Source organism: Sphaeramia orbicularis, chromosome 14 (genome assembly GCF_902148855.1).
Source record: "Sphaeramia orbicularis chromosome 14, fSphaOr1.1, whole genome shotgun sequence".
Classification (NCBI taxonomy): Eukaryota; Metazoa; Chordata; class Actinopteri; order Kurtiformes; family Apogonidae; genus Sphaeramia; species Sphaeramia orbicularis.
In genome coordinates, this window is record NC_043970.1 from 15174129 (window position 1) to 15190506 (window position 16378).

General features: G+C 36.7%; 2 protein-coding genes across 3 annotated transcripts in view; one reads left to right on the top strand and one right to left on the bottom strand.

Annotated features, from left to right (window-relative positions):
• The window catches only part of guca1d (guanylate cyclase activator 1d), a 21157-nt gene extending 15366 nt beyond the window's left edge, over positions 1 to 5791 (top strand). The window contains exons 3-5 of one of the 2 annotated variants that reach the window (XR_003937369.1): positions 2877 to 2964; positions 3526 to 4121; positions 4165 to 5791. Coding sequence is in view for 1 of the 2 variants with exons in the window: in XM_030154991.1 (XP_030010851.1) it covers positions 2877 to 2964; positions 3526 to 3650 (213 nt within the window). In the remaining variant the exon portion in view is untranslated. Of the gene's footprint in view, positions 1 to 2876; positions 2965 to 3525 lie in introns of both variants that reach the window. The other variant, XM_030154991.1, reaches the window with a different exon arrangement.
• alg8 (ALG8 alpha-1,3-glucosyltransferase) lies at positions 4629 to 16132 on the bottom strand. Its single transcript, XM_030154979.1, is given in 14 exon segments — positions 4629 to 7676; positions 8067 to 8139; positions 8491 to 8514; positions 8517 to 8587; positions 9508 to 9647; positions 9729 to 9868; positions 11494 to 11614; positions 11896 to 11999; positions 12686 to 12812; positions 13018 to 13085; positions 14289 to 14398; positions 14506 to 14699; positions 15202 to 15280; positions 16015 to 16132. Coding segments are annotated over 14 exon segments (1566 nt in total). The 5' UTR covers positions 16104 to 16132; the 3' UTR covers positions 4629 to 7450.
• Positions 16133 to 16378: the final 246 nt, after the last annotated feature.

Consider the following 16378-nt stretch of genomic DNA (forward strand, 5'->3'; position numbering starts at 1 on the left):
TTGTTGTCTGGACCAAAAATCACATCTGAGCATTGTCGGCCATTAGTTTCCAAACATGAAGAGTCTGGAAGGCTCAGCGTTTCCCGCCCATTTTCATTTCACAATTCCATACTTAAATATGATAATAAATATGGTACATTTTGTCAGAAAATACTGGTCATCTGAGAACACATAGCTAGGTGGTTATGACATCAATAATGGTTTTAAAGTTAACAGAAAACTGCTGATTTTGCATATTTAAGGCTGAGGCCATCCTAAAAGACTGCTCTGATTAGTTACCTCCACCCATGTAGGTGGGTGTTCAGTGCAAAAAATATTCACAATTTTACCTCTTAGAGAATAGAACTGGAGCAATAATGTGGAATTAGTGTGTTGATTTGTTGAACACGTAGCCCCCTACTGTATATTTTACATAAATAAAAGTCTAAAAGCCACAGAAGCTGCAGTAAATGTTGCATTTGGTGTAAAAGGGTGTTCTGACTCATGGACTAAGCAGTGACACAGAACTTTGTTGGATTAGGTCTGAAATTAGACATGGGTTAATCTGCTGAATGAGCTCATTCCGTCAGCACACAGGAAGCTGAAGTGGGTTAGTCAGGACACCAGACTAGTGTGAAGGAGGTCAGGGCCGTAGATATGGAGTGGTCATGGATGTATGTCAGGGCATTTGCAGAATTAAGGCGGGGAGGTTCCACTAATGTTGTCTACTGAAACTGTAACTCACATCTGAACCAGTTTAACAAAATGTATATAACAAACATGACAAATAAAACAGGACTTTGTTGCAAGATTTAAGGTTAGTAGGAGCAGTTTCAGTTTTGTCAATGCCAAAACTTTGCTTAAAGATCACACTGGTCTACAATTTTTTAGAAATGATTTGCTTCAGAGATTAAATGTGCTAAATGTTACGTATTTTAATAAGATTAATTGGAAAATAAATGACAAAAGTGCCGGTTTGCTGATGTTTTCAAGGTATATGATTAAGTGTTATTACACATATATATTGGTTCATGTACATTTATATAATAGTTTTAGAAATCTTCCACTAAATAGAACCTGTAAAGTGAATGTATTCTAATGTGCAGACAGTGTTTTGAAGTAGATCTTGTAGCTCTGAGACAAATATTCCTTTTGAGTCAAACCCATTCTCTCGTTAATTCTTGAATTTCATATTTTGACCCAAGGCTGTATCTTGGAAAGTTCAGCCAACCAGCATTTTTTACTTGATTTTTCTTTATCAGTGACTCTCATGAGGTAAAATTTCACTACTTTTATTCTGGAAGCATTTTCCTTGTAGACCAGTGTCATTAAAAAACACTTTGGTGGACATTCTGGTTCCAGTCGATGAGTAAATATGATTGTGTACATTTTTCTATTAGTATTATAATACTATTAAAATTGGTTAACATCGCTTTAAACACTAACACATATAATACTACAAAACTATAATACAAATTAAAGCACTGTGTACAAGTGTAAGACAGTGTATAACTAGCATCATAAATATGGTTTACTACATGTTGTCTGACTAGTTTGTTGAATCTCATGAGCAAAGGATATGTTCTGATAATTTTGTATAAGTAAATTACAAAAAGGAACCCTCTGAGGAGGAGAGCGGACTTATCCAAATCATAGTTAAAGCATATAAAGACAGTAATCTTAAGATTATCAAATCCCGATATAAAAATTTCTATAAATGACAATAAAATTACGACACAAAAAAATCAAGGACAAATGGGAGAAAGAATTTAGAATTAGTATTTGTGATGAAGACTGGTTAAACATGTGGAGGATTCACCAAACAACCACCTGCTCTCAATCGCCTGGAAGAATCTTGTAAGGTTTTTTATTACTCCAAAATTAAAAAGGAAACAGCTTCAAATGCGTAAAGTCGATGTAGACCATTCACATATATTTTGTAAATGTCCATATATTACTGTGGTTTGGAAGATGACTGGGGACGTACTGTACCATGTGTTGGATTATTCAATTCCACTGATTCCTGATGTTCTAAGTTTTTGTAACTTTCCGGACACTACCATTCTTAAAAAGGATGAATATTTGGTTAAAATACTCTTAACAGCTGAATAAAAAAACACTGTAACAAGGAACTGGGGAAAGGCAATCATCCCATCAAAAAACCAGTGGATATCCATAAATGAAGAAATATTTCTAATGGACAAATTAACACACAGACTGACACTGCAAGAACCACAACTGGATAAAAAGTGGAATAAATGGACAATATTTACACAAAATCAATAGACTGACTGTTGCTACCTGGGCACATTGTTTTCTTTTGTACTCATTTGTTCTCCTGTTTGTTTGTGCTTTTTTTTTTTTGTTGCTTTTTATATTTTTATAATTGTTGTCCATAAAACTCAATAAAGATTTAAGTTACAAAAAAAAATTTACAAAAAGAAGGACGTTATTGATAAGTAAGGTTGCGACTAGTCATATAGTGCTCTGTTTGTTATTTGCTACTGTCTGATTATTTTCAAGGAAATCTGAAGTGCTATTTCACTTTCATAAACATACTGAACAGTATAATTAAACTTGCATCTGTACCTCCATTGCTGATGATTCCTCACATTACCGCTTACTTTTCAATTTAATTTTGTTTTTCTTCTTCTGTGTTTGGATATTTAATTTATTGCTGAAATACATCGTGATAGTTTCTTATTTTTTGTTGAAAAGTGACTCAAAATGACTTGATGTAAAATTACAGAAACTACTTTTGGGAAAACTTTATCAGATGTTAAATATTTAGTTTATTGCCATTGGCTGACATAAAAGGGGTGGGATTTATGACCTGCATTGTAACCAGCAAACAGGGGCTGAACAGCATATTGTCATAAATGCTTTTTTCCTTCCAGGCCATTCAGGACATCACAAGGAACCGAGAGATCGACCCTGAGGAGATCGTATCACTTATATTTGAGAGGATCGATGTGAAAGGAGAAGGTACACAACAACTACACACAAACAGACACACAATAACTCACAGAAAATCTCCCATATGTTGCTTTAAAATATGATGACGAACTTTTAAAATATATTCAGATATAATAAGACCATGGACTGTTGTTAATTCAGTTAAGAATGGTGCCTGGTTAATTTTGATTTGGAATATATTTTATATCCTGTGTCCTGCCATGTTTCCATAAAATATCAGGAAAATTTGACATAAACATTTGTAAAGTCACAAAAAGTACTGAATAAGTATTCTGTTTGAAATTAATACTGTAAATATACAAGTATTTTGACTAAAAGGCGTAGAAAATGTAAGATGGTTCTTTCTGCTCCTTTTCATTCATAATGTGGGCATTTTGATTCTAAACTAAACTACACTACACTACGCTAAACTAAACTAAACTAAACTAAGAGTGCTTGTATTCTAATTTTCAGTGGCTTCTTCTTCTATTTGGAGCATATCCTAGTTTGATCTCTGCTCTTTATAAAGTCATTTAAAAATCTAAGTGGAAAAAGTCTGAGATGACCACCTATTGACCTTTGACCCCACAGGGGAGCTGACCCTGGAGGAATTTATCGAAGGAGCAAAGGACCATGAGGACATCATGGACCTGCTGAAAAAACTGATGGACCTGACGCCAGTTTTAGTCATCATTGTGGAGGGTCGGATGGGATGAAGGCCGAGTCGGAGCACCGGGGACGACAAAGACTGAGTGAAACAGAAATCATCCCCCCCGCCCACGCCCCCAAAAAGGGACACGATGGCCACTGATCGGCAGAAGTGTGGCTGAAGATGCTGAACTTTGTGACCGGCTGCGATTGGCCGTCTGTCTCCAGATATCGGGTTAAAAAATGAACTAATTATTTGATTATAGCTGAGATATGAAACCTGATATTGTGGATTCAAACAACCAAAAATGTTCAAACCTCCACTAATTCAAAACCAGTCACTTTTTACTGTGTACAATGAATTCATCACTGCTGTTAGTCTTCACACAGGATTTGTTGACAATAATGAAAACACAAACAACATACATCTAAAGTTTGGTTCTGAACCTCACTTATTTAAAAGAATCTGACTGGAAAGTAACTGTTTCTCAGGGAAAATTTTTAAGCTGCTTTGTAATTTCCCTCCATTACATTTTAGAGTCAGATGCTTGACTCCATTCACAGATCAGCAGAAACACAGAGAATACACATCAATATTTTTGATTATGGACCTTCTGTCATTTTTCATCCAAAAATGTACATGTTCCAAGAACAGCTTCAAGAAGTATCAAAACTAAGCTAAACCACAATGAGCAGCTGCCTCACATTTTTCTTCATTATTCACACGTTAATGATTTCAGTCAAAACTAAGACTGCAAAAAAATTTATTTATACATAATTACTATAAATAAATTAATTGCTTTATCTATGAAATTCTAAAAAAAACAAACAAATAATGCTCCCTCAGGTAAAAGCGACATGTTAAACATATTTTAATTCAAGCAATAAAAGTCAGCTTTAGTTCAGTTTACCATCTGACTTAACTCAGAAAAACATCAAACTGACACGTGGAGGAGTTGAAACCTGCAATATTTTTGCTTGAAAAATGGCCACAGCAGTTCATTACAAAAAAAAAAAAGTCAGTGGTTCATTCTGTAATTTTTTAAATATAAAATTCTAAACGACTCCAACTCAAATACTTTGGGCAGTTTTTTGTAAATGACACCTACAGGACATGATGCAAAATTTGTGAACTAAGATCTGATTTACAGTATTTCTGGGAATATTTAGGCTGATTTCTTCTAACTTGTAATGTGATAATATGATCTGAAAGATTCACGCTGAATGAGACATTTTGTGCGATTTCAGTCCTATGAATTTTGCACATGACATTTCTTTGACTTACAAAGAAGACCCAAAGTTCCCAGCTCTAGATGAAGAGTGGCTGTGGGTGTGAGCAGGGCATGCTGGGAGTTTGTCCTCTGTGCTCTGATCCTCTTAATGCTGTAAAAGGTTCAGCGGCTGAACTGAAATGGATGAGATTTACAGACAGTTCAGGTAGAGGATGAGCTCAGCAGCCAATTGCAGGCCACACGCAAAAGAAAACTCCAGATTTAGTTTTACTGAAGGAGATGGAAACATATGAAAGAGTCTGGGAAACATAGTTAAAGTCAGTACAGGCCCACTTTTCATTTCTAATTAGTTCAGCACTACAGAGAAAAAGAACCAAAGACAAAATTATCCTCCGTCTGAGCCTGGAGCTCGTCTGGCAGCAGGCCATTCAGTGTGTTACAGCAGAAGAGCATCCAGGCCAAACCAGGCCAACACAGGTCAAACCAGAACAGGCGCAAACTCACTAAAGAAGTGTTAAGGCTGGAGAAGTTCACAGCTGATGGTAAACTTAAAGCTCCACCTGGAGTTAAAGAAGCAATTCTGTGAATTTTCATTTTCAATTCCATTAACTCCAGTCCTCTTCCACATGATCAGAGTCCTCTAAAGCTTCCAAATTCACATGTCTGGTAATACACCCACCTGTAAATGCACTTCTCTGCCTTACAGAGCACAGGTTAGCATGATCTTTGAATCTGGGACTACTTTCTGTGATGGAGGGATACCTTAACCATTGCAGATCACTTGATGTTACAATCTATTTGCTCATATAAAGGTCTATGTAACCCCTTTCTCACTGTTGCAGTTCAAGGTCCAGTTCAGAGCTGGTATCTGATCCTGAACCAGTTCTTTACAATTCAACATCCAAAGAATCAGCAACTAAAATTGGTTCGAGAGCAGCAACAGATTTAGAAGACCACCATTAAACAAACAAACACACCTAGTGTAATGTCGGGTCTGCTTAATCCAGAGAAGAAGAAGACAAAGAAGGAGGAGCTGGGAATGACACTGAATGTTATTGTGCTTGATGTAATGTAATAATTTACTAATAATAACTGGCCAAAATACTGATGATCTGAGCTGCTAAATGATCACAACACCACAATTTGGGCATCACACATTCACCAACATTGGATTTAGTGTAAAAAAACACTGGAATGCTCCTTTACAAACTGTTTATTTTCACATTTTCCGTCCCACTTCTGGTTAATTTGGAAACTCTTTGTTGTTTTCCTGGTGCACATTGTGTTACAGCTGTTAAACTGAGCCCGTACTGGAGAAAACCAACTGAACATTATTATTATTCTATCGTTACACTGAATGTTGTTAGTCTTGTGTGTCGGTCTCTGAATCTAATGAATGATTTAACCTTTTTACTTTTATACAATGACACGTGGGAAAAGGCAGATGAGATGCAGAGGAATGTTTGTCTCAATAGTGAATATCAATTATGATTACAGTTAGAGTTAAAGAGGCTGTGTGCACCTTAAAGCCTATAACTCATAGTCTGCAGGTGAGTATTTACTCTGAGATTTACTGTGCAATAGAAGTGTTTCACTGTAAAAGACTGTACAGTGATTTTAACCAATCATGTTTTGTGTTGCCTTATCAATAAAGTTTTTAAGCAAAAATTGTCCTATTTATACTCTGATGGATGATGGTTTTTTTTTTGCTTTTACAGATGTTTAGGGTGATCTGAGTTGTACCGGTTCTTTTCCACTCTGAAGGCTCTCCCATGTAGACTATGCATCTAAATGTATTTGGACACTCACTTGTTGATTATTTGATGTATGACTAGGAAATTAGATTAAAAAACGTATTTTCTTTTTTGCAGTTTCTGTGTGAGAGGTTCACAGATAAAAAGCATGGAACATTTGTCATCTTAAAGTTTGTACTTTGCACCTGATTTGTATCGTGCATCAGCTTTTCAATGTTCATTTTTGGGCTCTGATGTACTTTCATTGCTTCATTAAGATGTGGACACTTATTCTAATTATGTTTGTCATTGTTGATGTGGAAGGTCATTAATGTTGTAATCTCAGAATGGTGGATATGATCCAAGGGCATAAGGGTCTGCAATCTAATCACGTTTTTTTTTTTTTACTAAATTCCCATTTTGTTTTCATCAACACTGTTGCTTGTTGTTTCTCAGCTAAATGTGGCCTCTCCCTCAATATAATATGAGATGAAATTAAGATCAAATGAACATTTCTCACAGCTCCAGTTCAGAACTAATTGATGATGATTTTTGCTGACAAACAAACAAATTATTAAGTCTTTATTTATTTATTTATTTTTACATTTCTTCAGTATAAATTTGACAGTTTCAACCACTAAACTACATTCTCTTACAAGAAGAAAACCCAACCACCCCATCAGAGTCCACATACAGCCATAACTGTGATTGCAGCAACGGCAGAAACATGAATAAATCCACTTTCAGCTGAATGACCTGTTTACAGCAAACACAACCCAATGTGGCTCATAACTTCTATGTTTGGTCATTACTCCAAGGACAAGATTGATACAAAGTCAGTCGGGAATGTAAAAGTTTTCCTTCAATGAATGTGTCCGGATGTTGGGAATCTAACCTGTGGTCTCACAGCTTTTTGGGCTTTTCATCTGAACGCAGCAGACTGACGTAAAGACGCACAAAACAGTAACAGATGCCCAGAGCGCAGTACACCGAGGTAGCCAGAAGAGGGAGGAAGGGCAGCCTCTGTTGCCACGGTGACAGAGGGAAGACCATCTCACAGCCAACTGATACGGGAACCAGACCCAGTAGGTAAATAACTTCCAGACGATGAAGCAGTGAACCCTGACCACTGAGAGAAAGAGATAATCTATTTACACTGCAAAGTATTCTGGGTAACAGAGTCTTTGTTCACACTAAAGCACTCACCATGAATAAAGGACAGGATTTAAATGAAAAAAATATGAGTATTAAAGCAAAAGACGCAGTAAAAATCTTTCACAAAAATTTATGAAATACTAAACTAAAAAAATCAATATGAAAGTAAAATAAAGTTACAATAAATGGAAAAACTTTGATGGTGACTGCCTCCACATGTTAATAAACACAAAAGTGTCTAATCTGCAAAGCGCTGTTTATGTGGTGAACACAATAAATTAAATAACTACATGTTTTATTTGTTCAAGCAACAGTACCTACTACATTTCAATCAAATAAATCAATGAAGTGATGTCTCTCTTACCTATAGAGTTTCCTCAGAGCAGTGAATGAGTAAATGGTGAACATCAGCATCAGTGTGAATTTAATGGGAAGCTCTGCAAAATTCCAGAAAATCATGATACATGTATGACAGTCTTATACTTCAAAGTATATAATGCTTGATAGGCTCATTTTATTTCCAGTTCATAATTACCTCTTATGCAAAAAGTGTCTTGTGTTAGAAAAACAAAAATATAAGGGTTGCAGATGATAAAAAATGCTGACTTTGCGGTTTGTGACATTTAAAGTAATAAAAGATAAAAAAAAAAAAAAAAAAAAAAAAAAAAAAAAAAAATAATAATAATAATAATAATAATGGTTTTTAAAAAGTGTCCATCTTTCAAGCAAGCTGATAGGACATTACTTAAATACTTTTACTTATTAAACATTTTCTACTTGGAGTTTACCTGTTGGGGTGAAGATCAATGGAACAGAGAGTAATGTCCAGTTGTGGAGAGAATTAAAAATATCCCTGCATCCTCTCTGCTCTGAACTGCCAGGATACTACAGAAAGAGAAGCAGGCAAACAGCTTTAGGTCACTTCAAACATTCACACGGCTCCAGTATGATTTCATTTGAGTGTACTGTTTATGCAAGGATCTGTGAGAGCGAATATGCTCAATTCAAGATATTCTCATTATAATTACTTATTTTTATGAATCATTGACTATTTATATGATCAAATTTTCTGAAATCACATATCCAGCCTTTTTTGTACCATCATATAGTTTAATTGCAGCAACTACACTATTTTGGGCACCACATACGGCAATAATAATAATGTGACATGAACATAAAGTGCAGTAGTTGCAGTTGGCTGATAGTGGATCTCTTCAGCAAGTTTTGTTTTTTGCTATATTTTTAGATGCTGTTTATTACCTGCATTAGATGTTCCCAAGTTTTGTACACAGGTGTAGTAGAATCAATAGTGTAAAATTATGTCAAATTTATAAGTTTCTTGCAATAGGACACCAAAACCTGCAGCACTGCACAACAAGCTTCAACAAGACTACGTTTTTAATGAATAACATAATTTTTACAAAGTAGGACCCCCAAATCCACAAAACATGTGACCATGTAAACAAGCAGAAACTAACATTGGGCTAAATGAATTAACACAGGAAAATATAAGGAAATTAGTGAAAGACCTATCATTAGCTATGAATAAGCTATTAAAAAGCTGATATTTTCATTTTATGATTATGGTTTTATTACACACTACACAATAAAATAAATGAATCTAAAAATACAGCTGCCTCTTTGTGTCATCTGTAAGGATGTAAGTGGACGTAAACGCCTCATCTGTGGCTGTAGCTGTAATTTATCATAAAATCTCCGGGTATGAATGTATTGCTGACTCATAAAAACATGATTCATCTGCTGAATAGATGATGAGTGAAGCTGAAAGCAGACGGTCAGCTGACCTGAGGGGCAGGATGGCAATGAGGATGGCCTTTTCATGGACGTGCCAGCCAAACATGAACGATCCCAGAGCACAGAGCAGCAGGCAGCGCAGGAAACCCTGAGCACCACGAGGACGCCACCAGATGGACGCCACAGCTGGCTGAAGACAGGAAGGAAGACAGGAAGTGGTTAGTGTTATCCAATGGGAATCCTCCGTGTACAGACAGGAGGAGGGACTCACCAGGATGGAGAGCAGAGTGCAGACAAGTGTGACGGACGGAGAGACGGAGGGGAGGACAGAGTGCTGGAACTCCTGAACCAAACCACCTGTCATGGAGGCTCGAGGAAGCTCCGCCTCCTGCAGCAACTTCAGTCGAACCCCTGAGGAGGAGGTAACGTAAAAAAAAAAAAAAAAAAAATAGATTCATAAGGACAGAACACACATTATATTTACTATCAAACTCATCAGATTAACTATGTGATTAAAGTGAGAATATTTAAAAGGTCCAGTGTATGAGATTTACAGGGATTCAGGGGAATGTACAGGGTGGGGAAGCAAAATTTACAATGAACATTTAGTTGTTTTTTCTCAGCAGGCACTACGTCAGTTGTTTTGAAACCAAACATATATTGATGTCATAATCATACCTAACACTATTATCCATACCTTTTCAGAAACTTTTGCCCATATGAGTAATCAGGAAAGCAAACGTCAAAGAGTGTGTGATTTCGTGAATGCACTCGTCACATCAAAGGAGATTTCAAAAATAGTTGGAGTGTCCATAAAGACTGTTTATAATGTAAAGAAGAGAATGACTATGAGCAAAACTATTACGAGAAAGTCTGGAAGATACTATTAAAGAAGAATGGGAGAAGTTGTCACCCCAATATTTGAGGAACACTTGCGCAAGTTTCAGGAAGCGTGTGAAGGCAGTTATTGAGAAAGAAGGAGGACACATAGAAGAAAAACATTTTCTATTATGTACATTTTCTTGTGGCAAATAAATTCTCATGACTTTCAATAAACTAATTGGTCATACACTGTCTTTCAATCCCTGCCTCAAAATATTGTAAATTTTGCTTCCCCACCCTATAATTGCATAAATGTAAAGAGTGAAATATTAATAACTTTATTTTCAGTACGATCACTTTATAGGATGTTTATATTTACATGTATCTATAGTAGTGATAACATACATCCACTTCTCCTTTGTCAGTTTTATGGCTTGAGGAATCCAGCGTTAAGGTGCATTTATGCCACCTATTTCATGAGAGTGTGGTCAACAGCTAATGTATCAGTAATTAAGAACGGCCAAAACGCATAAAAAAAACTACGAAATAACAAGGGACTTAAGCATCTTTGGCAGCCACCACACTTGAAAGTTCGGTTACAATCTGCAACATCACTTCTCGTTATCACTACATCCCACACACAGAATCTTTCAAGGATTTAAAAAACAAACACCGAAGGCAGGTCCATAGTGTTTACTTTCTGTACTAACTGAAACCACCTATGACCATGTTGACATGATGCATGATTCACACCAGCTGAGATCAATATCAATTTGACTGTATGTACCTTTTCACATTGTTGAGTAAAATCTAAGGTTGTACAAATGGCCATAATATAAAACACTAATAATTTTAACAATACACCAGGTTAGACCGCACCTCATATAATTCACAGCATTATTTCCCTGATATCTTTCACATGCAAATAAAACTGGTATTGCAATTTAAATATCTGGTATCACGTTGAATTGGAAAGCATATTAATTTGGGGTGTTGTGAATCAAAACTGAAAAAGGGGTGATGTCAAACAGTGACAGAGCTTTGGTGTTCATTTATCTACTGCTTATGCACAAATCACCAAAAACACACATTAATAGAGGTGTGATCCTGTGTTACTCTGATCTGGTCTAACTGATGTTTTAGACACAATCAGGTCACAACGTACAGTAAACTGGACCTGGTGAAACCTTTATGCAGCAGTAACATTTCCTCACCGACCACAGCTAGACTTTTGTCCAGAATGTTGTAGAGGGCCCAGAAGTTTGGGGCCCAGTAGGCGTGACAGAGACCCCGTTTGAAGGGAAACAGTCGGGACAGGACCTGAGGCAGCTGACCCTGAAGACCACAAACACTTTATTAGTTCACAATGAGAGGGAGAGATCTAGTCACATGACACAGGGAGGCAGAGCACACGAGCCTTTACAAAACATGAGATAAATGATCACAGTAACAGAAGAAACACTAAAATACATAAAAATATAAAACATACTTGAATATTGTTGACTTTGTAATGTAATTCTTATATTATAACTGCATATCAGCACCTGTCTTCTACTTCATCACCCAGAGGAGTAAGTGGGTGGGTGAATGTATGTACAAATGATGATTCCTCTCACCATGGCGATGAAGGGGCCAAAAGACAGAGCACAGACGGAGATGACAATACTGCCGAGGCTGAGCAGACGGACCAGACTGAAGCTCCTCCAGCTGATAGAGCCGTCTGATAACAACACATAAAAGCAGATTTTCAATTAAATGTACTTAAAATATAAATGTAATCATGAAATGCACTGATTCCCATAAGGCCAGTGGATATTAAAGACATTTTAACCCTCGTTTACAAGTCACTCGTCGAATCCATCCTCACCTATAACATTTCAGCCTGGTTCAAATTTCTCTCCACCAAACACAAAACAAAACTATCCTGAATAAAAAATCAGGCCAGTAAAAATACTCAAACAGTCCAACCCTCTCTGTGTGAACTATACAGACCCCTCCCATCGCCTCCATCACTCCTTCATGCTGCTGCGTATCAGGGAGATGCTACAGAACTCACTGGCCAGGAAAAACATTTGAGAGAAAAACCTTTCAGCCCATCTGCAATAGTTGCTCTTAATAATACAAAATAGACTGCACTGTGCTTTCAGTTATTTTATCTGTTACACTTGTTTTTATCTGTGACAGTGTATTTTTGAATGTGTTGACAAGAGACAACAGATCTATCTATCTACTGCAGTAGCAGCTTGGTTTCCACTTTCAAAATAGTTAAAGTAAAGGTGTGTCAGGAGACCACAAACAGTATTTAATGATGAGATTGTCACCGGTTAATGAGTGCCTGTTGGATAATTTATCTTATCTTTTTAGTTTATCTGTAGCCGTTATCATGCTCTGGTAACTATGCAGTACCTCTGTTATCCTGAGTGAAGCAGTAACTCCTCAGGAGGTAAACGCCATACGCCGGAGCCACATACAGGTAAATGTGTTTAAGGTTGAGAAGGATGGCAAACAGCAGCGCTCCCTGCAGGTGCTGAGACTGAACAACATGAACATCCGATGAGCTGTATGTCAAAAAGCTCTCAAAGTGAGGGTCAACATTTGTTTTCATTACAAAATATTGTAGGAAAATTTCAAAAAATCCTAACGGTCTACATTCACGCAGCGTAACAACAAAACTGACACCTTGAAACAAGACAATATTTTAACTAAACTAAAAAAAACTGTGTTAACTGTGTTCATACCTGCAGGTGTTTTGCCACAGAAAGGAGAAGGAAACCAAACAGAAAGCCGTTGTACTGGAAATGAATATCTACCACCAAAAGTCAAAGAACAATGACCATATTCTGTTCATAAAATTCCCCTGATGCTTTGTCATAAATTAGCAGCCTATTTCACGGTATGTCTTATCACCTTCTGTCAGGCTGCTGACATTTTAAAGGCATGGGGCTTGTGGGAAATTTTAATTTATTAGTTTATTTGACAGGGACAATGTACATTCATCAACATTATTGTAAATGTACCAGTTAGCCTAATGGCTATTCTTCATCTGATGTCCCTGGACAGATGTTAGTCACCCTAAAAACAGGACACATCAACATTAATACAATATAAATCACATTCATAAAAATGTACAATATACATTTAGAATAGTGTCTGTTAACAGCCATTGAAGTGGTAAATAATTTTAGAGCCTCTCAATACTACAATAAGCATGTGAATTGGCTGCTCTTCCCGTGGAAAAAAATGCCTGTTTAACTTTTTCCACAAAGTCCAATCTGAAGCTTCAGCTAAAAACAGGGTTCCTACATGTTTCTACAAGTTAAATTTAACCTCCTGAACCCCAGGAAATGTCAGCAAAGTACAAACTTTATCTGTTTTTTTTATTAAATAAGTGCCTATATTAGAAACATCATGATGCAACAGTTTTTTCAGATGCAGTTTTAAATTTTTTATGGAATGTCCTTTGTGGTGGACAGTTTTCTTTTCCTTTTTTTTTGTATAAAGTTGTGAAACTCTTGTTCACAACTGTGGACAGAAAACCCATAGCTGGGTCTTAGGAGGTTAAGACTTTTTAAGACCTTTTTAAGACTATTAAGACAGAATTTAACGTCTATTTCATGGCCATACTGGCAAAAATGTGTGATTCCTATAATTTAGGAACATTTATTTATTCAAGCCAATGCCTTGATTCCTACCATTCTGTGTCATTTCTCACCGAGGGCTGCAAAGTTAGTGATAATCTGTTCCTAATTTCAATATAAATTTTCTGTTTGGAACAGGTGGAACTGAATAGACCAATCTTTGCAGATTGGACATTTTCCAGACACATTTAACCACAATAAGTTTATGGCAACATAACTTAAGACCTAACATATCAAATTGAATACCCTTTAAAAGACTTTTTTTAAGGTATTTAAAGCAAAGTGAAGAACAAATCAACATTAAATGGGTAACAAATGAACAGATTTCATGTGATTGATGGGGGTCTTTTGGTGTCAGAGCTGAAGGATACGGTCGACAATGAGGAGGCCAAAGTTCCAGAGCAACAAAACTGCGAGAATGAAGGATGGCCGGTTTAGGACGTCCCGAGAGCCTTTATGCTCTTGAACACATCTGCAGCACCTGGAGGAGACACAGCGACACATAAAACACACTTCCCCTACATGTGATCATAGGTAATACTGGTGGGGATGTTTTGTGATCAATAAGCCATCACAGATCAGACTCACTCTCTGGCTGCGAATATAAACACTACATCAGTAAAGATGACGGAAAGTCTCTGGAAGAGGACAGTGTTTGGACTGGCGTAGTTCAGGTTCTCCACCTGCAACATGTTCCTGTCAAAGGTCTGAGCAACGTGAGAAAGACCGAACTCAAACCACGCGAACAGTGGAGGGTAGTCCAGAGTCCACTCCGATGTGTTCTGAAATGACACAGTGGGACAGACACAACAGTGTAAGGACTGTCACACAACTTTTAGGGGATGCTGTATGTGCAGCTGGAAAATTTTATTAGTAGATTTTAAAATGAGAATCAAATATCCTTATTCAATATTCTATCCGTTTTTTAAACAACAGTTGGCACCAAGAAAGTTTGAATTTTAAATTAAAATAAGTGAAGTTCCTGATATTGCATCTCTACATAATTGACGATGACGCGAATGGAAACACTTATCTGCACTGAAGTGAATCAGTGATAAAATAGCTTCATGCACTCCCTAATCCGAAAGACAAAGAAACAAAGACATTCAACTTTTAATGCGGTGTTTTCTTAAGTGGGCATTTTGTCAATTTTATGCCACTGTACCCTTCATCATGCATACATGGTTGAACAAATCATCCTCTGTCCCAACACTACCTTGATAATGTCTGTCACGGTAATAGGGCGTAATTCTGTAAACAGACTGAGACCTCTGTCATACTGACCTCATGATACCATCTGGACACTGGAAGACTGTGAGTGATGGCAAGCCAGTTCCTGTGGACCTCGAAATCTGTAGAATGACTGTACAAACGCACAAATAAACACAGAAAGATCAACAGAAAATTCCAACTTTAGAGTTTGATACATGAATCTGAGTGAATGGCTTGTAAACAAGATACCAAATTGTGTAAAAATGCACATTTCAAATTATTGCAATGGACTTTTTTGAAATCTCAGTACTGCCCACAGTAATCACAATGACTTTTTCATCAAACTATTCAGCCATAATCAGTTATGAAGATTCAAAACAACATGAAAAAAGGCATGAAAAAAATACATGATCTAAACTGTTTGGAAGACTATTAGTTGATCATTTGATATGTAAACCCTACATGTACATTACGATAACAGATATTCTTGACTAACTGAATAAAGCATTGTCATTATTTTATTTTGAAGGCACAGACCGAAAACTTCCGAGACCGAACGATTGTCAAATGACGAACAGCGCCATCTTGAGGCAGTTTAATTTCAATAGCTAACGTGTTAGCTTCGAGTTCAATTACTTTAATGCCATAGTAAACTTAATATGAAATATAATTGTCTGCACACACATATTGTATACAACAGCGACCACAGACCGCTCGGACACCTCGCGTCTCTTGAGTTTATTATATATCTAACCACAGTTAGTTAGCTGATGTTACTGGATGCTAACTGTCAGCCTGTCAGGTTTTAAACTTTCGTTCAGTTCACTGAACTGCACCACTCAGAGTGAATATTGTAAACGAAACAAGCAAAGTAACGCCACTCACTATGCACTGATAAAAAGACATTTTAGGAAAGAAACCCCGAGTGCTAACGCCGGAAACCAGCTCCAACTATCCGCCACGGGCGCCGCCATTACTGTGACGTAACTAAGATTGAAAATATGACTTTACAAAAATGAAAAATAAGGTTATCAAAGTCTTTTACCTACTTAAACCAAATAACGGAACTAAAAATACTATTAACACTAAGTAATAATAATAAGTAGTCATAATAACCCACATTTAAATTTTATAAAAATAGACTTTAAGTAACCAATAAGATGCCTTTCAGTCTCCTCGGAAATTATTTTCCTTATGTTTTTGAAGCAATGTTGAATTTATTTTTGGACATAAGTGAACTGATTGGCAT